General features: G+C 39.8%; 1 protein-coding gene across 1 annotated transcript in view; it reads right to left on the bottom strand.

The window, feature by feature from the left end:
* The window catches only part of TRAPPC9 (trafficking protein particle complex subunit 9), a 500,739-nt gene extending 473,354 nt beyond the window's left edge, over window positions 1-27,385 (bottom strand). The window contains exons 1-8 of the mRNA XM_013128134.3: window positions 27,360-27,385; window positions 25,092-25,692; window positions 15,832-15,977; window positions 14,238-14,366; window positions 10,492-10,518; window positions 9,015-9,136; window positions 5,731-5,856; window positions 2,674-2,890 (exon numbers count right to left, since the gene is read on the bottom strand). Of these exons, the coding sequence (XP_012983588.3) occupies window positions 2,674-2,890; window positions 5,731-5,856; window positions 9,015-9,136; window positions 10,492-10,518; window positions 14,238-14,366; window positions 15,832-15,977; window positions 25,092-25,675 (1,351 nt within the window). The 5' untranslated portion in view covers window positions 25,676-25,692; window positions 27,360-27,385. The remainder of the gene's footprint in view (window positions 1-2,673; window positions 2,891-5,730; window positions 5,857-9,014; window positions 9,137-10,491; window positions 10,519-14,237; window positions 14,367-15,831; window positions 15,978-25,091; window positions 25,693-27,359) is intronic.
* Window positions 27,386-27,648: the final 263 nt, after the last annotated feature.

The raw sequence follows: 27,648 nt of genomic DNA, 5'->3' as shown, positions 1-27,648 counted from the left end.
TGTCTATACTTGTCTATACTAAATATATGCCTGTCTATACTAAATTTATCCTTAGAAACCAGAAAATGAAGTTATATTTTCCATGAAGTAAAAACAAAATGATACACAAAACCTTTAATGTGCCGTATTTTTTAAATTTTCTGAACAAGAAATTCACAAGATTTAGACTCATCAAATGCTTTGGTTTGGAAGGGACCTTAAAGCTCATTTGGTTCCAATCCCGTGCCACGGGCAGGGACACACAACCACGAGCAGGTTGTTCCAAGCCCCTTTGTCCAACCTGGCCTTGAACACTGCTAAGGATGGGGCAGCCACGGCTTCCCTGGGCACCCTATGTCCGCGCCTCACCACACACAGTTTCATACAAAAACTTTGTTTTTATCCAAATCAAGTATTTCTTAAGTCCTCTTTAAATATCAAGCAAAAGGTATTTTCTCTAAATTCTCTCCTGGCCATTAAAAGCCAATTAGAAGCAATAAAACTGCAGGACATGAAGCACATTTGCTCATTTTCAGTCTTTAAAAACTAAGGTTCAGACTATAAATTATTTCATATTTCCAAAGTATCTACAGTAACAAGAAAAAAATAATCACAATATAAGTTCTCTTTCAAAGCAGTAATAGACAGTACCCTTCATCAAACTTAACATGCTTTTAGTAGCAAGCAAGAGCAGTAATCTCTAAGTAACAGCTACTCCAAGGCATGCAATACTTCATAAACTTCTACAGAGCCTTCTTTCTAGTATCACCCTTCAGCATTCAGCGAACTTTTCTAGCCATATTTACTCCAACCAAACCTTAAGAGTTACGATTCTGCACATAAGTCTTGTTATTTTACATGTGTGAAATGTTGTTCTTATCAAGTGATCTTTCCTTATGTCATTGAAACAGCCATTTTAGGGGTAAAAATCAGATAAAGCACTTCAGTGTAACATGAAGTCAAGTTAAATAAGAAAGATAAACACCAAACATGTCATCACTTTATTGCAGAACTTCTACAACTTCTTCTCCCAACGCAGTCCCACTCCAGTCTTCTCCTCTCCCTCACAGGCCACAGCATAACGGGGTTGGAAGGGACCTTAAAGATCACCGAGTTCCAACCTCTGTGATTGGGGCCAATGTTATTTGTTCCTCTAAGGTGTACAGATGTCCTGTCCCAGAGGGTGTGCTCACTCTGGACTGGGGAAGCAGGAGGTGGTTCAGGGTGAGCTGTATCCAGGCACAATTCCAGCACATCCCCTCTTCCTAGATCCTTGGTATCTTTTTGTCTAGTCCAGTTAGCATTTTCTGCCTCCTCTCACAAATCATTTCTTTCAATGACTGCTAAAATCACATCAGTTTTAAAAGTAACTAACTATACATACACACAGCGGGTTTCTACATGCCTGTTTCAGTGGAGCTGAAGAGCTTGGAAGGTATCAGCTAGCGGCTAGTCATACGGGTTTTTCCATGTCCTTCCTTGACTGAATCGACTGGATAGCTCCATTATTTCAATGGCTAACTGACCTAGCACATACAGAAACAACTAAACTGACAACTGAACTTCCAACATCAAACTGGAATCTCAGAAATTGTCAATGCACTCTCACAAAAGGAAGAAGAATACCCCAGCTGCTGTTCATTCATATTTAAAACAGTTCAGAGGTTCTATACTACACCTCTTTTCCACCAGTACATGCACAGTCCATTGCTTGCTGCTCCTTTCCTGCAGCAGCAACATTTACTGAATGCTCCCCAACAACTCCACTGTACAAAAGAATACAAGCTTTGGGCAACAAAGGTTTACTCAAAAGGAGTTCCCAAGCAGCATATTAGCTGTGTCTTCCCTTAGAGGAAAAATGCAGCACTATATATTAAAAACAAGACAACTTCTTTAATTATTACCTTATATACAGCTTTGGATAACATTGATAAGACTGTTGAAATATACCTTATCTAAATGGGGAAGGAAATAGCACTTAACATGAAGAACGTGAACACAGCATTAAACAGCTACAGGAATTGGCATATGTTCTTATGGACTATTCTTTCCTTTGGTTTTTAAGAGATGCAACAAAATAGTAATTCAAAGGGTATCTAGCCTCTAAATACTGTTAAAGTGGCTTAGCCAAATGCTGGGCTTACAGATAACACCACTCTGATCTAATTTCTGGAAAAATGTGATGTATTTGACACCTACAGATAGGGTCAAATATATATAGATGTATAATTACATTATACATATGTGTGTCTATATATATATACACTAAAAATACGTGTAAAAGACTCTTTCATTCTTACATTATAAGATCAAACAGCACCAAATACCAAAAGAAATACAATTGTGGATACAGAAGTTGAAGGAACTTCATGGAAAAAAATACTTGAAAATAAAATTTGGCCTTTTTTGTACTGTACAGTCAAACATAACGTCATTTTGAAAAAGCTCTCATAAATAAAACAGTTATTTGCTGCAAGAGGAGGAATACAGCATTACATTCATTTAAACAATTAAAACTTTGTCTTTGAAAGTAACACTAAGAAAAAGTGATGGTACAGTGTTAAACAACTGCTATTTGCCGCAGCTCGTTTGGGTAGGTAAATGACATTAGCTTCATTTGATATCTCTCAAGAAAATGAGTTCCAGAAAGCCAGTTGACTGAAGTCTTCTGCTAATACTTTTGCAGACACTTACCTTGGCTGAAATCGTTAGGATCCAATGATAAGCTATAGCCAGGGAGGGTTTCCAAAAGCAGTTTGTAGCAGGCCCTCCAGCCAGGCTCTGGGATGCTGGGGGCTGCACACTGCATCGCTGCTATGCGCTTGAAGAAAGCAGACTTGCGGTGGAAGCCGATCCGCTCATACAGCTCAGACAAAATGCTGTAGCGCTGGATTTTTTCTTCTTCTGAAAGCTGAAATGTAATGCAAAAAGAGAAAAGGATTGGCTTTAAGCAATATTTTAAAGCATATAGCTGAGTTTAAAAAAAAAATAGCAGCAGGGGGAAAAATGTAGTAGAGACTTCTCCAACACTAAGAAGGCCAGGGAATTTGCATATAGTCAGTCATGACAGCTTTTACTGACAGGAGAACTTAAGCTTGGTTCAAGTTCAGCAGCTAACAAAAGCAGCAAAGACAGAGTTCTTTACCAGCTTTATTTCTCAGTAGTACTAAGGAGTAAATACTCCGAACACTCACTAACAGCTCCATAATTCATGGAAGATGTTTATCATGATCACAGAATCACAGAGTGGTTTGGATTAAAGGGATCTTAAAGCTCATCCACGTCCAACTCACCTGCCATAGGTGAGGACACCCTCCACTAGAGCAGGTTGCTCCAAGCCCCTGTGTCCAACCTGGCCTTGAACACTGTCAGGGATGAGGCAGCCACAGCTTCTCTGGGCACCCTGTGCCAGTGCCTCAGCACCCTCACAGGGAAGAACTTCTGCCTAAGAGCTCATCTCAATCTCCCCTCTGTCAAGTTAAAGCCATTCCCCCTTGTCCTGTCCCTACAGGCCCTTGTAAAAAGCTCCTCTCCATCTCTCCTGTAGAATGAAAAAAAAAAAACAAGCAAAAACACCATTTCCAAACTCTACTGATTAACCAAGTTAAATATTTTCATCCTTGTAAGATTGCATCTAATTATTAATCTTGAAATCCCTGGCTATGAAAGCAAGAAAAATACTAACTCAAGTAGAAGATCAATACCACTGTCTATCTTGTATGTCTCTGATCTTTTAAGCCACAAAATTTTCATTCCATGATATGCAGACTGCCAATCAGTGAGGAAGAATTTACTGAAAGCCCCGTTAGGCTTAAAGTTCAAACAAACTTGGCAAGGAACTACCAATATGTGCTTCTTTAGCTTATCAATATATATCCACAAGTCTCAAGCAACCACTGGTTTTCCCTCTGGCATGAATGACTACCTTGCTTTGAAACCAGGGAGCCAAGAAGAAACTGCTGCAAAACTCTGGAAGCTACCAACTACTTCAAGCCTACATCTCACTAACAAGCAGTATCAAGTTCTGACGATGAACCGATGCTGACACCTAGTGCACAGTACCTAGCATGCACAACCAAAAACAATATAAAATACTTTAAATGACTCTTAACACGTTTTGCAAAGGCGTTTAAAATGACAAACTTCATGCAAAAATAGCACTAAAGGACAGAAACAGTGTTTCTGCAACTCATTCTTCAAACCTGAAGATATCAATCAGTGGATTCTGTGCATTTCACTTCAGATACTTAAAATGCTCAAAAGCAAAAGATGATGCCATATTGGTTTAATTGTACAGAAATAATTAGGTCTTATAAATGAAGCTTTAAAACATCTTTTAGTTACTTAAATCCTAATATAACTACCAAAAACCAGTCTGTTTTCAAAAGTCACTTCTAGACATAGGGATAGGAGAGACCTCAAAGCAGCCTGACTTTTCACAGAAGGCATAATGATCTTACCTAGTAGTTCAGACCTTAGTACTTCGGGATATAAAGAGACACGGGCAGGTAAGACTTGTAAATCATTATAGAAAGTTTCAGACAATCTTTGAAGCTCCAGTTCCTATTTCCCTCAGCACTGAAACCTCAAGATGAGGTCCAGTGCAAAAATACCACCCATCCATACAAAAGACCAATCCCTGTAACAAAAGTTGTAAAAAGGCAATTGCACCAAGCTGAAAACCATCATGAATCAATGCAGCTGTCAAGAACACAAGGCACAAAAGTAAACTACAGAACAACTTTAAAACAGTTTATTAGAATCCCCAGAGGCTGTTATCCAGAAAGAACATGAAGTGCCAGATTAACATTACATACTCCAGCAGGAAGAAAGCTACTCCAGTCTTCATTCCTCCACCTGATGCAGCAACCTCCCCACCCAGTTTGGTATCATCATCAATCCCATCATGCGGATATTTTGAAGGTGTTGAACAGCATGGGGCCCTCTATCAAACCCTCAGAAACCACACCTGTGACAAGCTACCAGCCCAAGTAAAAACCTTTCATCATGACCCTCTGAGAGGGGCTGGCTAGCCAACTTCCTCCCATTTGCAGACCACTCACCCACTGTGTAGCTTGTCAGTTTGCTCAGGAGAAAGCTGTAGAAAACTGTCAAACACTCTGCTGCATTAACCCCCTAAATTCCAACTGAACTACAACAAAATACATAGAATCAAAGAATCACAGAATGGTTTGTGTCGGAAGGAACCTTAAAGCTCATCCGCTTCTAACCTCCTGGCACAGGAAGGGACACCTTCCACTAGAGCAGGTTGCTCCAAGCATCATCCAACCTGGCCCTGAACACTGCCACGGATGGGGCAGCCACAGCTTCTCTGGACACCCTGTGCCAAGATCATTCATTCTCATTCCCAAGATCACTTGCAGCAGTGATCGTTTCTGATTTGCTCACAGTTTCATTGAACAAGATACAAACAAAAATCCATTGCAAGTCTGTCCCAAGCAGCTATTTTTCTCCAGTAAAACATCACAACAGAACAACAATTGGATTTTTTCCTTCACAAGGGAGAAAAACCAATAGTCTTTAATCTGAGGCTAAGTCCTCATGTTTTTAGATGAGCTCTGAATACCTTTTAAACCAGACTCACATACGTGAAAAATCCTTAGAAGTCCTAGTGAAAAGAAAGGTAACGATACAGAAAATGAACTGAAGTTTCCTGAGTCTAAGTAACTTTCACACACTTCAGTATAATCTCTCAGAAAAGAAAAGAATAACTGGACTTTCCACACTGACCTGACGAAGGTTGATATAAACTGCATTCTGAAGAAACTCAGAGGCTTCCATGCTCCTTTTTTGTATTGCAAGGACTTTCACTGCCTTCACGCAGGCTTCCAGTTCAATCACCCCAGCATTCTTGTACTTGAAGAGGGAGAAAATTAAAATTATATTGAAGTATTTCACCTGCTAGATTTGATAAGTATTTCTGCTCAACACATAAATTAGCTGTCACATCTTCCAACCCCAGCTATTCCTTAATGCCAGTGACTATACCGTTAAATTATCAGCATATATCCAACTGAAAATTAAGGTGTCATCTAAAATGTTATTATGCAAAACAATGGCTTTCAGCCTCTTCATTCACTTTCCTTATTTTGAGACACAACACAACTTCAGACTGAGAGTTCAGACAAGTAGAAAATTTGGAAATATCAGGATCATTCTGAGTAATGTCATATATATATGGGTGTGGGTGAGGTGTCTGCAACAAAGAAATAAATTCACAGCGTAAGAGGTATATAAGCAAAAGGGTCAGTTTGACAAGAATTCATCATCCCCTGAAACTGTTCTATCATGATAAATGAGGAATTAATCTTACCTTTTCTACTTATTATGAAATACTTTATACAGGACAGGATGCTGTAGCAACAACTTTAATTTTACTGCATCCATTTTCTCTTTAGTTAAAATATTCTCATTGATGACAAGTGAATTACAAACCATGCTGAGTTTTCTAGTATCTATTTACAAAATATTTTCTGTAAATGACTGCTTCAGCTATCCAGCTTGCTTAAGAAAGGCAAAAGACAAAGTAGATGGGCATTGATCTGTTCCAGCTTGGCAACAAACATAGGCAGTTTTCTAGATAATACAATCAAGTTATTTCCTCAATGCCAATATTGGATATTTCAGTCAGCCAATCTCCTGCTGAAGTTAAACTCTGAGTATTTATCATGTTTGAAATCTAATGGAGGAAGTAAAGCTCAGAACAAAAGGCAAGAGTTACTTCACCAAAGCAGTTATGTATTCCTCTCATAGAACCATAGAATCAACTAGTTTAGAAAAGGCCTTTAAGATCATCAAGCCCAACCTTTATCCCAGGACTGCCAAGACCACCACTAAACAGTGTCACTGAGGGCTTTGTCCATATTGGTTTTGAACACTCCCAAGGACTTCCATCACTGCCCTGGGCAGCCTGTTCCAATCCCTGACCACTGTCTCACTGAAGGTATTTTCCCTAATATCCAATCTAAACCTTCCCTGGTGCAGCAAGTCCTATCACTTGTTGCTTTGGAAAAGAGCCAAACCCCACCTCACTACAACCTCCTTTCAGGTTGTTATAGAGAGTGATATGGTCCCTCTGAGCCTTCTCCAGCCTAAACCCCCCCAGGTCCCTCAGCCATTCCCCATCACACTTGTGCTCCAGGCCCTGTGCCAGCTCCATTGCCCTTCTCTGGACCTGCTCCAGCGCCTCAATGTCTCTCTTATAGTGAGGGGCTCAGAGCTGAACACAGGATTTGAGGTGTGGCCTCACCAGTGCCCAGTACAGGGGCATAATCCCTGCTGCCACACTGGTGCTGATACAAGTCAGGATGCTGGTGACCTTCTTGGCTGCCTGGGCACAAGCTGCTCATGTTCAGCAGCCCCCATGTCCTTTATCATGAGCAGCTTTCCACACTCATCCCCAAGCCTCTTATGCATTTACATCAGCAAAAAACAAACCATTGGAGACTGGACCCATTTTAGAAAATGCTACAAAAGTTTCTTAAAGTGATAACAAAAAATACATCAAAAGTGCTGCTTCCTCAGCACTAGAATTAGGAGTTATTCTACCTTTAGTCCTTGAACAGACAAAAGCTAACTACAGTTGTCCTGAACAGTTACAGGTCAGTCTCAATACAAAGATCTTTGTTACTTGCAAGTGGGCTGTTAAGAAACGTAGTTATTACTTCCTGAGACCAGAATGTACGTTATTACAGTCAAAATATAAATATTCTGCCCCAATTTTATACTTCTACAGCAATCTCATTCTTGTTAGGTAAGAGCAACTTACCCTTAAGGTAACAAAAAACTGAATGCATACTTGAAAATTACTGTTATACTGTGGACTCAAAATTATGGGAAAACATAGCCAAAGCTATCACCTTTCATTGCTCCTGATCACAAATTAATTCACACATACAATTTATCTCGTTTCGTTTGGAGAGTCTCCCTTCAACACAGACGTGGATACGCCACATAGAATCATAGAATAGTTAGGGTTGGAAAGGACCTTAAGATCATCTAGTTCCAACCCCCCTGCCATGGGCAGGGACACCTCACACTTAACCATATCACCCAAGGCTTCATCCCACCTGGACTTGAACACTGCCAGGGATGAAGCATTCACAACCTCCCTGGGCAACCCATTCCAGTACCTCACCACCCTCACCATAAATAATTTCTTCCTTAGATCCAATCTAAACCTCTGCTGTCACATCGTATTTACATAGCTTAGTTTAAAGATACTTTCAATATCACAGAGAGAGATACCTGAAATTAAACAGTGATTAAAGCATAAATAACTACACTGCAATACAATTAAACTTATCTCTACTGTTAAGATAATGCAACACTATTGTCACAGTATAATTTCTTCCTCTTCGTGTTATGAATGCAAACATTAAGCTACCTTATCACCTTTATATTATACGTTGAGCATTTGCACAGAGATCTAAAGAAATGCTCCAGTAGAGCTGAGAACTGTTTAGTTTTTCTAAATCCTCTTTTAAAACTGTTTGTCCTTCATCTTTCCTCCATGACCCACATGCTCTAAATCCCAGCCTCTCTGAACAAGACCCTAAATCATATCCATCACCAGCAACCTCTTCATAAACTCTTGGAATTCCCCAGAGAACTTTCCAGTAGGTACAATAAATAAGCATTCAGCTTACACAATACATAAAAGCATCACTGGAGTTGACGATGTACGTATTAAGGACCATGACATTCGTAACAGTTACCAAACCTTCAAGTATCTAATACTTCTGCTTAGAGTGCTTTAAAAATACAAGAAAATTAATCCAAAACCTCCAGGTACCAGAAGGCACAGTAAATAGCAGCACATTGCTGTTGTCTTTGACCTAGGTTCTGACATTCCCAGGCTAAAATAAGCACTTAATTCAACAGTATCAATTATTTTTGTTTCTTCCATTATCACAAGGTTTACAAACTCCACTGCATGTGCTTCAGAAGAACCTCTGAAACCAAAACCACAGCAATAAATTCCATTGAACTTTCTCAAAATGAAGTAGGATTACCTTGCCATAGTAAGAAATGGCTTCTTTATATTTATCTATGATGTCTTCAGGACTAAGGCAATTCTTGGCACGTCCTATCTCTGCACTGGTATCTGCATTAATACCATTTGAAGTCAGAGCACCTGGAACAGAACAGGGTAAAAAATGAGCAGAAGGACTTTCAGCAAACACTACGTATGTAAGAAGAAAACAAGGATATGCTGTAGGTTTGACCAAAACATACACAAATATCATGCCCTACCTAGAAAACACTAGTTCTGGTTTACTACACTACAGAGTACAAATGAAAAATGGATTCAATCATAAAGCAGCAAACAGGAAATAATCTTTCACTTAGTAAAAACAAAATATATTCATCATCTTTTGCACTTATCTGAACGTTTGGACTGCATAAAATATCAGATTGCTAAAGCTAGATTAATGCCTGAACATATGATTTTAATCTTTCAATTATTCCTTGTTCTACTTAAAAACTGTATTTTTAAAGCACACCTAACAAACAAAAAGTATATTTTTTATGAACTGGTTATTAGAACAGTGACCTCCTCCAATCATTTAAAACATACTTCTCTTCCCTATGCCTAATCACAGAAAACCAAGTGTTGTGTTGTAACAAAGGGCACCAAATCTGAGCCTTCCATGTTTAAAAGGAAGTTCAGCAAGAAATTACTTTTCTTATATGAGAAAGAAGGTGAGAGACAGAAAAAGTCTTTACATACATAACAGGTAAGAATCTGAAGTAGAAGCCAAGGAAATCTGGGGTATTACAAAGACCACAAACATTTTATGTCTAGAACTTAATTTGATTGCAGAGTTAACATCAGAAAGTTGAAAATGTAAACCCAAGGTTTAGCAAGGCTCTGTAGCTTTTCACATGCTCATCTGTGGGTTTATATGGCAATTTATTTTTCCAAAAGGTTTCCCTATTGAGGTGGAATCTCTGTGTTTCAGAGCTATTCTAACTCTCAAGTGGACAGAGAGTTAAAGTATCTGTTAAACATACTTTCTACTTCATGTATATATTCAGAAACACATTATGCTCAAATGCTGAAACAACTATTTTATATGTTCATCAACCTATAAAGAATCCTACCAAGCACATGTGTAGGTTAAACCTTAGGGTTTTCATGGAAATTAAGTGTAAAATCTTCGTTATTGATGAATGAGAGAGCCCCACAGCACTACTAGACTACATGGGACCATTTAGGTTTGTCAGTTTAAAAAATGTATATCCTCCCTACTCATAAGAAGAAACAATCTTGGTTAAAATTTACAGGGACACAATCATGGAACTACATAATTTATTTTGTGCCAGTTACCCTTCAGGCGCTTTTCTTCCTCAAGATTTATAGCCAAAACCTGAAAAATCAGGAATCAGTCCTAGTTTTGGCCAATAGGAGTAACTGTCTATACAAATGCAAAGCATATGCAAATAATGAAAGAAAATACTTTGGAAACATGCATGAAAATAATGTACCTGGATCAATGAGAACTTCTTGTGCCCCTAAAAGGAGGAACAAAAATGATTTTGTTTTCAGCCTTAAATATAGCCAACACAATAAGCTTGAACAAAATTATAAGATTTATCAGGATCATCATTGCTCTTTTGCAGGACTACCATTTATATTTCAAGGAGTCACCACATGTTAAATCTCATTTTGTTAAAAGAATAAATGTAAAGATCCCACAAACTTGCAAGGAATTCTAAACACATCAAGAACTGAAGAATTTTCAGTGTGTAAGTTAAAGCCATATCCTTTTTCTTTCTTCTTGTTTTAGTTGGCAAGCTTCCATCACAATTCACTTACTGTAGTTTAACATCAGCTCCTATAGCACTTTAATCTCCTTGTGGGAGCTCATTTCATCTACACAATACACATAAATAACATTTCCAAGCAATTGTATCCCTTTCAATTGCCATTAATTTCACTCCACCAAATTTTCTGAATAATTGAGTCATGCCAACACAACGAGCCAGGATATTCACATAAAATAGTTGCCAAGAGCATTGCAAAGTAGGATTATTAATTATATAATACCTTGTTGCCCTAAACTTTGATTAAACATGGGAGTAAAATTATTAAGCAGTCAAAAGCCATTGCTTTCTGAGCAAGGCAGGATCTCCCTTCAGTTGATTTGCTCAGACTTCAGGCTGGTGAAGCAGAGATTTAGAGCTAGATCAGTAAGATTTTCCAACATTTCATTCAGGTGTCCTACTTATGCTTGGGGAAAGAGGAAGGTCTGGTGACAAAAATAAGAGCTTAGAAACTCAAAACTGCTAGTAAGGGATACATAAAGCAATCTAAACTCAGGTTATTCAATACACAAATCACACAGCCAATTGAATATGGCCAGGTTCCTGGCCAACAGGAACTAAGCAACTCAAAATCATCTTTTACACCGAAAGCTACAGACAGGAATCCATCCCCTCAAGGGGATACAGCCTAAAGCTCTTCCCCTAATAAACAGAAGGGTTTAGGAGCATGAGAAGTCCTTGATTAAAGATTTGAAAAATCGAAGTTCCATTGTCACGGAATCACAGATCGATTTATGTTGGAAGGGACCTCAAAGCTCATCCAGTTCCAACCCCATTACCATAGGCAGGGACACCTTCCACTAGAACAAGTTGCTCCAAGCCCCATCCAGCCTGTCCTTGAGCTCTGTCAGGGATGAGGCAGCCACAGCTTCTCTGGGCACCCTGTGCCAGCACCTCAGCACCCTCATATGGAAGAGCTTCTGCCTAAGATCCCACCTCAATCTCCCCTCTGGCAGGTTAAAGCCATTCCCCCTTGTCCTATCCCTACAGGTCTTTGTCCAAAGCCCCTCTCCAGGTTTCTTGCAGCCCCTTTAGGCACTGGAAGCTGCTCTAAGGTCTACCCAGAGCTTTCTCCAGACAGAACAAGCCCAGATCTCTCAAACTCTCTCATAGGAGAGGTTCTCCAGCCCTCGGAGCATCTTAACTGCGTCCTCTGGACTCCTCCAACAGGTCCATGTCATGTCTTTTCATAATCAATCAGCTAAACACTGCAGCTCGCTCATGGCAATGACCACGGAAGAAACCTGTCCTCCTTGGAACAGGCAAGATTCCATGCCTCATTCCATCAGACAAGTACTTTAAACACTATGTTATCAACCAACTCCCTTCTGACTGAACTAGTCCTATCCAAAATGTTTCAGAAAAAGCTGAAGGGTACACCAATAAACCCTTAAATGCTGTCTTCCTAAGCTTGTGCTCTGTATCATACAAAGAGAGATGATATTAATGCTTCTCTTTCCCAAGATGTTTCTATATAAAGCAGGCACCACCACACTTTTTCAGCAGCCAGGTCCTGCGCAATAGCCTCAACATGCCAAATGGTGGAAATCACAGGAGATTCAAGAGAAAGATGTTTCTCTTAACTGGGTCTGGGCACAAAAACAGTACCAAGAAACCCCGTCTTGTCAAGGCTGAAGTACAGGCACAAGAAGAGGTGCAATTCCAGGCACATCAGGAAGCAGTAATGCCTCAAAAGCGAGCATGAATTGAATGTCAGTTCCAAGTGCAGTTTTTCTTGATTTGCAAAGAATTTGGGAACCCCTTTTGTTTCTGGCCTTATCCTACAGAAAGATACATTGGAATTTGTTCCCCAGATTAAATACTGTCCCCAAATATTAATTATAATAATGTGGATTATAAACAAAGGTGCAGTTTGAAAAGATTTTAAATGAAAGGCACTGCAGAGTAAAAAAAAAGGTACTGAAAAGAAACTTCCAGAAAACCTTGTAGGAAAAAGACATCACACCAATAGCTGTTTGGCTAAACAGAGCTCAGCAGTTCAGGTCTGAAAGCATCAAGAGATCATAAGTAGAGTTAGGGAAGAATATCTACTGAAGTAACATTTTCATCTGGAAGCAATGACAAAAAACCTAGAACCAGCTTTTCTTCACACAAAAATCCTCTGAAAATCTTATATGAAACTAAGTATGACAAAACTAACAAGTTTGCAAACAGGACTTCGAATTATGAGTTAATTTCTAGAGAGAAGCAGTAATAATATACCCATAACATATTTTATTTAATTATTTTGATAGCTATGACTTAGTTATTACCTTCTTTAGTAACAAGGAATACCTATCACAAACAGGTTGTAACATCTACTGTTAAATATTCATTGAAAAGTGGATGAAGTTCAATAACTGTGTGAAATTATACTGTAACAGACAACATAAAATGCCCTCATAGGTAATGGGATTATAAGTACAGATCTTAATGACTAGTTATTATATGAAAAATAAGTATTCTCTCCAGAAATAAGGTAATTTTACTGTATCAACTACCTGGTGTCAACATACACAGTTTGTTGACAAAGCCTTAACACTGTGCAGCGTTACATTATGTGATTAAAGCCTCTTTGCCACAAACACAAAGGAGCAGAGGAACAGTGACAAGCAGCTGAACCCCAAGAACCTAAAGAGACCCAACAGAGCTGTCCAGGGGTGAAACCCGTCCAAACCAGTTAACATGACCACTCTGAATCAATTTACAGACTGGGGGTGGGGAGGTTACTACCTACAGGTATATGGGGCTTACTATAGGGAAAGAACATCTTGGATGGTACAAGATTCCTTATGGGAGAAGGCATACAATATTCCAGATGCAGGTGAACAGCAGAGTTAATGGTATTTTTATTCTGTGCTACTCTCCTAGTGATTTCTAAAATACTTTAAGCAGACCATTTCTCAAAGAATGTCTATCACATCAATGTTAATCCTTGTATTAGTTACTCAATCTGAGAGCTTAGAAAAAGTATGCTAAACCTTAAAAATTATGTTGGTTTATCAGTATTTAGTTGACCAAATCCATTTATTAAATATTGACTTCAGAATAGCAAAACACCTCTGAATAAATGTACCTAACTTCTTGTGATGTGGCAGAGCTGCACATATTCTGTACTTTAGGAAAGCTGTTTGCATCTCCTCCAGCAAAATTCAAACTAATGCAGCCACTACTAACAATCAGATGGAGATCAAAACCTTTGCAACTCTATGCAAAGTACATGTTGACATTAAGACCAAAACAGTAAAATCATTGATGTAATAATCTTCAAAAGAAATATGTTCTTCCCTTCCCACCCCCTTCCTCCATCCTGTCATTGGTGTAGTTTTATAGAGTTAGAACTCACTCAAGGAGGAAAATTCCAGATGTTCAGTGGTGGCAGAGTAAAAACAAAATCCCATTCTTACCTGGCCTGTGCCTGTTGCCTGCCTCAGCAGAAAGAGAACCTCCTTGTGCCCTGCGAGATCCAACTTTACCTCCGGTACCACCCGGGTAATGATAAATGACTGATGCTGAGCATAACCCCTCAAGAGCAGCTGTAAAGAAAAAGACAACAGATTAGAAGAGAAGCAGCAAAATATTATGTAGTAAAGTCCATTTACACAAACATGAAGTACACCTTAAATAGGAGGCCTCCGGTGACAAAGGTCATGGAAAAGCCTGAGATACTCAATATCCTTTTTGTCTCTTTTCACTGGCAAGGTTTACCATCAGACCTTCCCAACCAGAATCTGTACTAGCCACAACAGAGGAAGACAGACACACAAAACATTTAATCCAAATGGACACAAACCCACAAAACCACAGAAGAGGTGCAGTGACTGGATTAGAGCTAACACAAGTTGACACAAGAAATTCTGCTTTAACGCAGTGAAATTTGTGCTTTGTTGCTGGGTTTTTTTAAACTAGGAGCAGCAAAAAGTTAGAATAGGTTGCTCGGAGACTGCAGAGCTTCCATCCTTAAATATACCTCAATCTCAACTGGACAGGTCCCAGATCACCCTGATATAACTGGATGTGATACGAGCAGGAGATGAGACTTGGGGACCACCAGAAGTTACTTCCAACCCAAATTATTCTAGTAAGTCTGTAAGGATAATTTAATTGTCCAACAGATGGGCCTTAAAATATTTTCATGTTCTACACAAGATCTCATTTCCTGATTGAAGAATTCTGAGCCATTAGCATTTTAGAAAAGTAAAAGGGAGTAAGTAGAAGGTCAGAAGGTGTTACGGTTTTCATAATATGTAACCTACAGAGATAAATGTAACATCATAATGTAATAAATAATATAAACATATAAATATTAATACTATGATTGATAGTAATAAATATTATTTATTCATAATTAGATAATTCTAATTAAATGTAAGATAAATATGCAACCTTAGGAAGCTAAATGGATTTTCAAGTAGAATGAGATAGCTAAAAGCAGAACTGGAGACAGCAATTGTCATGAAAGGGTAAGAATTTGAGAAGCAGAAATCGTGCTCAAAGATCACTTATATATATATCCAATAAACAGAAAAAAGCAGGAATGAGAAAAGGATGATGGAAAAGGCAGGAAAAAAGTGAAGGCTAGGACCTAATGTGAATGGAAGGAATATATGCCAGTGAAAGTTAAATAGTTGTGATCTTGGTAGATGGGAAACAATTTCTGCCTTTACAACAGTCCATAATATATACCTACAGGAACAATTTTTAAAACACCTGTACAATCCACTGACAAAACAAACCAAATACTTTCCAAAGAATCATTTTTTTCACAGTACGCACTTCACTACAGTGACACATTTTATGTTGCAGGTTCTCTCAAACACCATCCTTTTTCACTTCTCGTTTTTATTTCAAATTCATCCTTAATCACACCTGATATTCAGATGTTGGTCACTAAAATCATCCCTACTTTATACGGAATAATACAGAAGGAAAGCTAGAGAAGACAGTTTCATTTACTTGGGTTTAGCAGCTCTTTGAATCACCATCATCACTTGATCCTACCTCCAAGCCAGAGAAAGTCATTCACAGAGCGCAGAAGTTCCACTGCCATGTGATAATGGACCAAGGAATCTTGTAACATTCCAGCTTGTAAACACAGGTCACCAACATGTTTCCTCATCCTGCCCTGACAACGCTTCTTATAGTGCCTGCAAAATAAAATATAGCATTTACAGTTAGTTACAGGAAATGCTTATTTAAGGTATTAAACTCTTAAAGTCAATTTTCTTTCCTCCTTAATAGTAGATCGACATTCATTTACTGTCTCTGAGCAAATGAGCAAATTCTAACCAGCACAATATGCAAAACACTCAATAATTTGAGGATAGATTGAAAAAAAACCCTAATAAATCATGTATTTTGGCCACATAGCATTTACACAGATAGTCAAAGGTAAAAGACTGCATTTCAGAGCACTTTAATAGCTTTGTCACAAGTGAAATAAAACAGAACCATAGAATATCCCATTTGGAAGGGACCTCAGAAGTTCCTCTGGTCCAGCTTTTCATGGGAAGGGAGCCTAGATCAGATTGTTTAGCACCCTGTCCAGTTACATCTTTAAAACCTCCAAACCAAGGTCCTCCTAGTCCTCAATGGGTATTTGGCTGCCTTTCCATAGTTGGTATGCTTCTTTTTTTGCTTTTAAACATACCCAAAAGCTCATTGCTAAGCCAGGGCAATCTCTTGTTCTACCTTCCCCTTAGTAGGAAATGGATCCTTCTTGTGCATCCAAGAGGCTGTTCTTGAATAAGCCCCAGCACTCACAAGCTCCTTTGCCTTCCATGGATGCTTCCCATGGAATCCCTTGCATCTGGCCTCTAAGCATATCCTTACTTGCTCTTCTAAAATCCAAGGTCTTTGTGCTGCTACTGGTCTTCAGTGTGCTTAGCAGGATCTTAAACTACAAAACGTTGTTGTCACTGTATCTAAGGCTACCATTGGAACCTATGTTGCCAAGCAAATCTTCTTGGTTTGTGTGCAGTAACCTAGCACTGCTCCTAAGTGGCAGATCAGCACCTATAGCAGGAAGCATCCCAGGAAACTGATGGACAACTTGTACACCACTGTTGCTTCCCAAGAAATGTCCATGTAATTGAAGTCACCCATGAGAAGCAGCTTCTATTGGCCCATGTCTTCCTTAAGCAGCTGAAGGTTTCATCAGCCTTGCTGTCCTGACTCATGTCTTCCAGTCATGAGTATTTCCACATTTCTGGAGTTCCTGACATAACCCTCAGACTGAGCATGGAGTACCAGTTCCTCCTTTTTGTTGCCCATATTACCTGGCTGAACCAAGGAGTCTTGCCTTTGGAGAGGGTTGGGGAGCATTCCTAACTACTCTCATAGGTGCACTCATTCACCCTGTTCTTTATGAATATGCAGGTGTCACACAATTTTGGACACTACCTTCCTAATTCCATTAATTAAAGCAGTATTGGCAAAGTTAGCCTATCTGCTACGGAAGATTCTCCTGCATGGGTAGGTGGATCCTGTCTCTCCCAGACTGGCTGTATTTGTTGAAAGACTCCCCATGATCACAGAAACCAAAGTCCTAATGACACCACCAGCCACAAAGCCAGGTATTGATCTTTCATGATAGACTGACTTCCATCTGACTATCTCTGTCTGACAAAACATAGCAGAAAACTACTTGCACCCCTGCCTCTTTCACTTGTATCCCCAAGGCCCTGAACTCCTGCTTGATCTTACCCGAGTTTTGCTTTACCATGCCACTGGTGCCCACATGGAAAAGAAGGATGGGACCCCCGCTCATCTCCACTGGTGGGACCTGCCCAGAAACCCTCTCAGACACTCACTGGGGACCTCACAGGCCTCTCACTCCTCTTACCACATAGCAAATGCTGCTGCTGCCAGCACCAGCTTCTCACTGTTTGTAGAGATGCTTATTATTGTAGAGAAATACTGTGGTTTTATAAATGTCATGGTCCTGAAACAATCACAGAAGACCAGGTTGGAAGGGACCTCAAGGATCAGCTGGTCCAACCTTTCCAGGCAAAGCAAAACCCAGAGTAGATGTCCCAGAACCCTGTCCAGCCTAATCTTAAACGTGTCCAACATTGAACAGAATCATAGAATAGTTAGGGTTGGAAAGGGCCTTAAGATCATCTAGCTCCAACCCCCCTGCCATGGGCAGGGACCCTCCCACTAAACCATGCCACCCAAAAAGGAGATCCACCATTTCCCTGGAGAGAATATTCCAATGGCTGATTGTAAAAAATTACAAATAACTCCTATATAAATGTTCCCACTTTTCTGATCTATCACATCATATTCACAACTGACTGAAGATGACATTAAATGAAGCTAAATATGACCCTCGGCCTTTACGTTTCAGATATGTCAAAAAAAATTGCACTATTTCTTTAATTTTTCAACAGGCATGTACTTTACAAATATTCTTAAGGAACAAAAGGCAAGAAAATTCTAAGTGCAAACTAAAGCTGCTCTACACAAACCATGGAGAGGCACCAAAGGTCATCAGGATTTCAGTATGAGCTTTGGGTTAGAAAGAAATACCTGCATCAAAAAGATATTCTGTACTCACGAATTAGCATTGTACAGGAGAGTGCAAGCTATTTACAAGTCAGGTTTTACTAATCTCTGCATTTCAGAGTGAAATTAAAAGTGCTACAGAATAAATAGGGGAATTGGAGAATCATTGCTTCCTTACACAGCTCTAATTCCTTTCAAAAATGATAACACTTCATATTTCCTCTCTCTACACTTTCAAGTGAGCTCTCTGTTTATGGACAAATCACACTTCTTATTCTCTCAAAACTAGTTTTTAAGTGGGTTTCCAGAACGCATACGATTAAGCTGATAAATATGAGTCATACAGCCAAAGGAAAAAAGATGGTGGCAGACTCCTAAATCAGAACCTAAAACCAAGTTCCTTTCAATCATACAGCTTCACCAACAGCTCTTCCTAACCAACACCTGATTTTGCTGCAGATTTATGCATATGTCAATATATGCAAAGTTCGGATGCATTATTCACTCAGACATCAATAAACATTGTTCATATAAAACACATCTCTCTTAGAAACTCTCCTATTTATAAACAAATAATTTATCCCTGGTGCTGAAGAAATTTACTATGAATTATTCAAAGACTGAATTCATTCCACCTACTTTAAGGCTTTTCAGTGTAGTACCAAGATAGGACCTATCTCCTACAGTCCCTGCAAGCCTTTACCATCCTCCTGGAAAACATTTTCTCACTACTCATAGAGTAAGTTTGCACCATATGTATAAACTGTTTCTTAATTTAACACTCACAATTAAGTACAATGAATTCAGGCTTCTTTCCACTGCCCCAATTACTGCAAGTATGTCCAAAAAGACAAAAGGCAAAGATTCCAACCCTAACTATTCTACGATTCTATTGAAGCGAACCCGCTCTCCACAAACAACAAAACTTCATTTACTTGGTATTTGGGAAGCCTGTTTTGAAGAAAATCTAATACTAATTTATAAGATCAGGTCATTACAAGTATGTCTAAGTGACTGATGGCTTCTTCAGAGCATACTGAGGTACAAATCTAATGGAAAAATCATGCGTGTGTATATATATCATCACAATCATCATCAATCATTCTGTGATTCTGTGATAAAGTTATGACTATTCATTTTAATACCCTGCTAGTTTTGCTTCACAGCTTTACCTAAAGAATCTTGCTGCAAAGCTGAAAGTAAGAAGCTTACAGATAACATCTGATTTATTTTTTTTTATTAAAACACTGTTTAGTTATTTTGGCTCTCTACTGCTTAATCTATTTGGTGGCAGAAAGTCCATGTAAATTAACTGCTACCTCTTCCAGGATAAGATGACAACCTTTCTAGGTCAGCTCCTTGTAGGACCATATTGCTAAGACCCATTTCTCTTTATTTTTCCTCTACAAGATCATTTAAGACACTAAGTTTCAAAGATATACCCAAGTCTCATCCAAAGATACCACCCCTTCAGAAGTGTGATGCACATGGAAACACCCTCAAAGAAAGCAGTGACACAATGCAGGGTCACATGTGGAATACTCCAGAGCATTAGTCATCCAAACTCCAGAAGATCCTCTCCTCAATACATTTACACATACAGTTGACTACAAAACTTGTTTCAAATCTTATTCTCTAAGGATAATTTGGTACCTAACACACTTTCTATGTTCTCTTCAGAATAATAACCACAATCATAACTATCAGTGACTACTACTACTACTTAAAACTGGAGAACAAACCTGTTCCAGGAACCAAAAAGCATCACTCAACACCATTTCCATTTCTATCTTATAAAGGGCACATGCTTTACCCCTTTATCCCCAACTCTTTCCTAGGATCCCAGCATAATTTTATGGAAAATTCAGAGAAGCAATATTATATTTCAAGACAGGATTTATTTTCACTACAAACCATCCAGCAATAGTTTGAAGCCTCATTTTTTTTCAAAGTGGCCAAATTTAAAAACGAGAAACATGCAAAATGAATTTGCAAAAGTATTCATGCAAAATGCTTCAACAAAAAAACGCCCATCAAATCCTGCTAATTCCAGTTAGCATGCACAACTAGAGAGGTATTACCAATCATTACATTAACCCGACTGAGAAGACACAGCTACAGCATGTGATCAACTGCCAGAATTTTTGAATTTGGAAACCAAACACAGGCAGCAACAGCTTCATAGCTTTGGAGTTTCAAAAATAAAGCAAATTCCAGAGGCCAGCAGCCACCTAAGCAAATTATGTGTGTCCTACAACAGAACTCAGCCTTGCTACCAAATATAGTTGCCAAACGCGCCAAAAAGGGGTCAACCACAGTTGTAAGGCTCCAGGCAGCAATTATTTTTGTGTGTACTGAAAAAGAAAGAGAAAAAGCCACACTAAAATATGCAATGAAGGCGGAGTGGAAAGGCAGTAGATGAAGAAAGCTAACTACTTTTAAAGAGACGCAATCACAGCCTACCTTTTTAGACCCAACAACAAACTCACAGGGCAGTATGAGAGAAGAAGGGAGGAAAAAAAAACAAGGAACAAACCAAAAATTAGAAAGACAGAGAACAGAAAGAAAATTAACAGCCACATACACATACTGAGGTATCATCAACTTCAATAAATCAGCAAACAAATCCCATCTACGATATTGTCTAGAGAAAGACACATCTATAAATACAGCTCTACTATCTCATCACTCACTAATATTAAATGGATGCCTTACCAGTATTAAAAAAAGAAGTTAAGACACAAACTGATGTAAACAACATTAAAATGAGCTTATCCAAGTAGATTTATAATCATACATGGGTACGTTTCTTTTTTTAAGCTGAAAACATAAATAAAATAGACAAATTAAACAAATGGGATTGCTGGTATTTCTGGCAATTATGTTTCCTAGTTTCACATTTGTAGGACCTCTGTATCATCATGAGAAGATGCATTTTCATTCTTTTCAGTCAGTCTCCTGGCCTCTACAAATAACTAGCAGGTACAACTGATTTCAGAAACATTTTCTATTATCCTCAGCAGCCCTATGACCACATCAATATTTCACCTAATTTACAGCTGAAGAAACAAAAATTAACATGTTTACCAGAATCACCTATTGGCTCCTTGCTCTACGAATTAAACCAAGGTCAGATTCCCAGTCCTACAACTTTTATTTAACAGAACAATCTTTCCTCAAAACTTCTTAGGACTTAAGCCCACTATTTTTCATACATTCATTTTTCTATCAACTAAAAAATCTACACAAATAATACAGGGGGGTTGTGCACACCATCATCTCAGTATGAGCTCTGTGAATGTTGTCTCTTCTGCTCAGTACCCAAGTAACTTGTAAAAGACAAAGATCAGCTCCACTTTTTCCAAGAATTATCTTACTTGAAATGCAGCATAATCTATCTTCCTAAGTTCTTTTCCAACCTAGCTGATACTATGATTCTATGAACTCTGCATCTTACAAGAAGCCCATCATGTTGCAGTTACTATGCAGCCAAATTCATGCTCATCTTACTAACTGGGTGAGAGAGAAGCTCAGTTCTGTGTATCTGGTCCTGCTCATGACACAAGTACTAACCTTAATATTTTACAATAAATTGCTTGGGGAAAAGTCTCTTTTAAGATGCAAAACCAAAGTTCAGTACTTTTCATTTAGTCTTTAAATCACATGATCATAATTACTATGTCCCATGTAATTTCTTAACATTTTTTAACCCAATCTATCAACCCCGTTCATTAGCTCGAGGTTACAGCTCCACTCTACAGCTAATGAGATCTTTGCTACACACTCTGAAATTTAGTTTCACTTTGGGAAGTTGCAGGAAGAGATATTCTTATTTAGCCTAAGCAGTTACCTGCAACTACAGCAGCAAAGACATACTCTCTGTTACAAGCATTCTTTTCCATCTCTTCTCACTGCCTTCTGTTCCATCTATTTAATATAGATTATTTGTGTTTTCTAGCCAGTTAGTTGCACATTGACTGAGAGGTCAGGATACATTATATTAATAAATTTAAAGGAACATAGGGTATGTAAAAAAAAAGAGTATGGGGATATTCTTTGCCTTTAAGCCTTTAGAAATTTCCAGCTAATCCAGAACAAGCTGTCTCATTTGCCTCAGTATCTCAGTAACATCCTTCTTTTTAATTCATTCTTCAGATTCATCATGCTGACAGACTCAAAACCAACAAAGCAGCTAAAGTTACTCTACTAAATGCTCTTACATGTGCATTCAGGCAACCTTTACCCCTCCCTAAACAGCATTATGCAACACCATATCTTGCAAAAACAGACACCAGACACTAGAACCTTGAAGAAGGTTCTTTCAAGGCCTGTATCTCCCTGTTAGGACCCTGAAACGCAATGGTTTCCCCTTAGTTAGGTAATCTGTTGCTGTAAAACAGAACACACTAAAATAAAAACCTCATCGCAATCCAAATAATGATGCAATGTACTACTATTTCACATCTCAAGACTTTGGCTTGAAAGTGTAGGCTAGTTTAATAAACTCATCATATTTCGACTGCATTTCATAGTCCTGAATTTCTGTGAACTAGAACACATAAGCAGAGATGCATCATGTTCCATGAAAGGTGCCCAGGTCCCTGTGCAGTGAATCTCAGGTACACTGTGCATAGGGACAGAACAACTCCTTTTGGGATGCTTACTTGAGATTACATAAACTTCTCCTTTCTGTTACAAAATTCAAAGATATTAAAAATCTCCAGGCAGTCAGACTATTTTCTTCCACATCCATGCAAAATACTAAATTGAATATAAAGATTTATATCTATTGAATATAAAGATCTTATATATTCATATATAAATCCTAAGTTTTAAAGCAATCAAAAGTTCCAACTCCATAGCAAAATAAAGCTGAAAAACTTTCTTACTCCTGAACTGAAAGAGGGAAGATGACAGTATTTAATACCTCCTTTTCTTTGGGCAGTTAAGTGCAGCAACATGGTATACCCACTGATCTAGACTTACTGGAAAAACTGTTGTATTCAAACCAATCAGCAATACTGTATGTCTGTCTGAACCAGGGGTTAACTCTGTATAAACCCATACATTTACAAAATTGGGGGTTTTTGCTAAGAATTCAAGCATCACACTAACTCTGTTTCAATTCTTCAGGGCAACAGCATAAAATATCTTCTTGGATACATGTGGATAAACACACTGCCTGTTATTTTAGGCCCCCACCAGTTCAGAGCTTCCCAGGAACTATTTAGCCACTAGCTAAGACACAGACACTGCTTATAAATAAGCAGCTTAATGTAAGCAACTGACTTCCAAAGTACAATTTGGAAGCATGTTAATTAGAAGGCACAACTGAACAGCATAATTGATTCTGATTTGGAGATTTTTGGCCAAAACTCAGTTTTCTTACATCATTGTAAAAGGAAATCTCTGTGATTACATTTAAGGTAACCATCCAAACTGCGTAATTAAAGCCAGTATTTTAAAAGGGCCTGTTTAGTCTACACAACTTTACCACCCATGCAGAGTACAAAAACTAATAACCTAGTAACTTATGCAGCTATTTAGAGTTGAATAGTGCAGGGACTAAGCAGAACACTGAAAGAGTACCTCAAGTAGGGAAAAACACTGAGTAAAGCAAATCAGAGCAAGTTCAACTGCCCACCAGCAAAGAGGATCAGGAGAAGGGCAGAAAGGTACTGTTGGTCCTTCATCAATCAGAGACAACTTAATCGAGGGCTTCAAACCGATTAGAAACTAATTAGTATATCATATTCTTACATTGAGATTCTAAGGCTAAGACTAACTATGCAGGCAGACCTGATTAACATGATCAGAAGCTTCACAAGCCTGCCTGGAGAGCTCTGGACAACCTTGTCCAGATACCTCTGAGTTCTTCTTCCACACAATATCCCCTGCTACATCCTTAGAAGTACAGGACAGACATGAAAAATACTATTCCCATACATACTATGGATTTTAATAGGGCTTCCACACCCCTGTCTTTTCCTAGAAAAAAGGGAAGATAGTTGCATCCACCCTTTGGATTTGACTGTGAACAATGAAGTCAAACAGATCTTGCACCTGCCTGTAGCTAGCAAGCCAGAATTACTAATCCCTCACACAAGAACTATGTAACACTCAGATCTGAAAGCTGAGCATGCAGATGATTAGGAAGGGAAGAAGACGAGGAAAAATAAGATATATATCATAGACAAAACCAAAGAAAACACTTGTGCGAAAAATAGCAAAACAAGATGGGTCAAGATCAAACACTTAAATAAAAACAAAGACAGGGGAAGATGCTGGACTTAGTCACCAAAACAAATGGTCACTGATAAAAAAGTAGACAGAGGCTTAGGGAGAAAAAACAATGGTAAGTAGGATTAGTCAGATACTACTCAACATAATAAACAATTATTTTTCATCAATGTTAATTGAATTTCTTTATTAATACTGTATTATCTGTAAACCATTTGAAGCTTTCCAGCAAAAAAGTCTTTTTATAGCAGAATCTGACAAACATTTCCTGTGACTTCATCCTCCTATCTGATTAGCCCCATAAATTAAATATATCTAAACTCAAAACATCAAATATAGCCAGACTACAAATTAGATTCTCTTAAATTGCAGCAGACATACACAATAAGAACAGGGCATGACCTTTCTTGCAACAAAGTGTGCTTTGTCCTCTCTAATAGGCTTATTTAAAGGCTAGCAAGTGCCACACATGTTTTCTCAAGACCTACAAGCTGACAAAAATAGCTGCTTACCTACTATCAGTGTCCAGACCTACAAAATCCTTCTTCTCAAAGGGAACACAGAGGAGCGGTATCTTGTCTCCAGACTTATCAGTGGCTCTATCAAGTCGCTTAGACTCCAACACTATGAAGAGGGATTCGATAAAATCTTCTATTCTCTTCTCCACAGTTTCACATTCATCATAACTGGGATAAAATGCCACATCTGTGCGGGGCTGCTCTGCAATCTCTCCTTGAAGCCCAAAGACAAACAAGCGGGAATCATAGAGAGTAGCACTGTACAGTTCCTTGTGAAGATGGAACTTCTCAAACGTCTGAGGCCAGTCCTTTGCAGAAGAACAGTCTGTAATAGTTATCAGCCCTACAACCTTCCGGTGTGTCTGAAAATCCCCCCATTCGTTGTTTTCTGGGGGGTAATGGTGCCTGTAACGGATGTATAGCACCCGCTGAGAGTCACGCACATTAACTTGACTCACTGCTGAGATGCGCTTGTAGATCCTGAAAAAGCTCTCTTCAGGTACAATGCCAATAGGCTGAACCACAACCAGGAGAGTCTGATGGTCCTCAGCACACTGCATGTAGTCAGGAACGCTCATTTTGCACCAGCTGCACACTAGTAAGAGAAAAATGCATATTATTTTTTAACACCCACATGTATACATGCCTGCTGAATCAAACCAGGACTTCCATGCTGAACACTTCTGCATCCAGTACATATCATAGCATGGTTTCGGTTGGGAGGGACCTTAAAAGCTCATCCAGTTCCAACCCCATTGCCACGGGCAGGGTCACCTTCCACTAGAGCAGGTTGCTCCAAGCCCGTGTCCAACCTGTCCTTGAACACTGCCAGAGATGGGGCAGCCACAGCTTCTCTGGGCACCCTGTGCCAGCGCCTCAACACCGTCACAGGAAAGTATCTCTTCTTGTGTATGTCTTACAATACTAATACTTCTTGCAGTACTTTACTGAATCTTCAGTTATACAACTGCTGACAAAGCTGTACCATGCTCAAGGAGCATTCTCAGTCATGTATCAGTAAGGCCACAAACAGAAATCCATACCTTAATTTTTTCCAACCAAATCACTTTCCTATTCACTGCACAGCCACACAAGCCAACCTAACACGTGGGGAAACAGAGACTCTACCAGAGCCACAAAGTGCTTGCCACTGAGGAAGCGACTCCTCTGGGACTCAGGCTCTTCAGTCTGTCCCTACAATAAACCATGGTTTGTTTCGGAAGGGACCTTAAATACTCATCCAGTTCCAACTGCATGCATGGACAGGGACACCTTCTATCAGAGCAGGCTGCTCCAAGCCCCATCCATACCTTGGGGAAATATGGGAAACTGTGAGGTGGGATGTAAACCAACACCAAATCGAAACGGCCAAACTTCACACAGCTGTCAATGCTTGCACATGGCCAGGCAGAGGAAAATCAAGTCCAAAACACTTATTTTTGAGGTGAAGTGAAATCATTCTTGCTTCAAAACACATGCAGAATCATCAGAAGGAGTAATGTTTTCTGCTTTTATAATTAAGCATTTAGAGTTCCTTATCCCCTGAGTTATCTAAAACTGGTTTCTGTGCTGCAGCTCCGTCTTAAATGAACCGGCACATAGCAAAGCCCTCACATCCCCTCTGAGACCTCCAGACCACATAGACCCTTGGTAAATTTCAGTTTTAAAGCACCCTCTGACACGTACACACAACCAAAGAGAAACAAACAAGAAACCAACAACAATAACAAACCCGCAGCACAGCTTCACACCGACACTACCGATTTGACCAAACAGAGCCAAAGAGTTCTAAACCTATGAGCACAGGCGGTGGGAAAGCAGCGCTCTAAGGGGCTCGCATCACTACCGACAGTGCAAGACCAGGTACTAGAAAGCCCCTTCCCCAGCCCCGCAGGCAGCGGAGCAACACCCGGCCCCGACCGCGTTCCGCCGCAGCGGGCAGGAAGAGAGGAAGAGAGAAGACGGGAGAGGGGTCTCACCCCACTCCGATGGAGCACCGCCACGGCTCCGCTTCCCCACAACCCTCCAGACCCCTGCTTTGGGCGCAACGAAGTTTAGGAGGGGAAAAGAAACGCACGTTAACACAAGCGGCAAGCCTAGCGGCAGGCACACACCCCCCGCGCCTCGCAAGGGAGCAGTCTGAAGGGGAGCGGGAGAAGAACGGGTCCTGAGGAACCGCTATGGGGCTGAGTCCCTCGCGTATAGGGGGAGCGGCCACCCCGGGTGGACTAAGGAGGGAGGGAGATGTGGGGGGGCACTCACAGCCGGGACAGGAACCGGCCCCGCCTGCTCCTGCTGCCTGACGAGTGGAGCGAGCAGGGCTGGGGTGCGGCGGAACTGACGGCAATGGGGGACCGCGGGCATGCGCACAGGGCGGGCGGGAGGCGGGAGCCGTGAGGGGAGAGGAGCCGTGAGGGGAGAGGAGCCGTGAGGGGAGAGGAGCCGTGAGGGGAGAGGTGCCGTGAGGAAGCGGTGCCAGCGGGTCCCTATGTAGGGAGTGGTGCCGTGTGGGAGCGGTGCCGGCGGGTCCCTATGTAGGGAGTGGTGCCGT

Source organism: Melopsittacus undulatus, chromosome 1 (genome assembly GCF_012275295.1).
Source record: "Melopsittacus undulatus isolate bMelUnd1 chromosome 1, bMelUnd1.mat.Z, whole genome shotgun sequence".
NCBI lineage: Eukaryota > Metazoa > Chordata > Aves > Psittaciformes > Psittaculidae > Melopsittacus > Melopsittacus undulatus.
The sequence above is the reverse complement of the archived record's forward strand: the minus strand, read 5'-3'. Positions and strand labels throughout refer to the sequence as shown.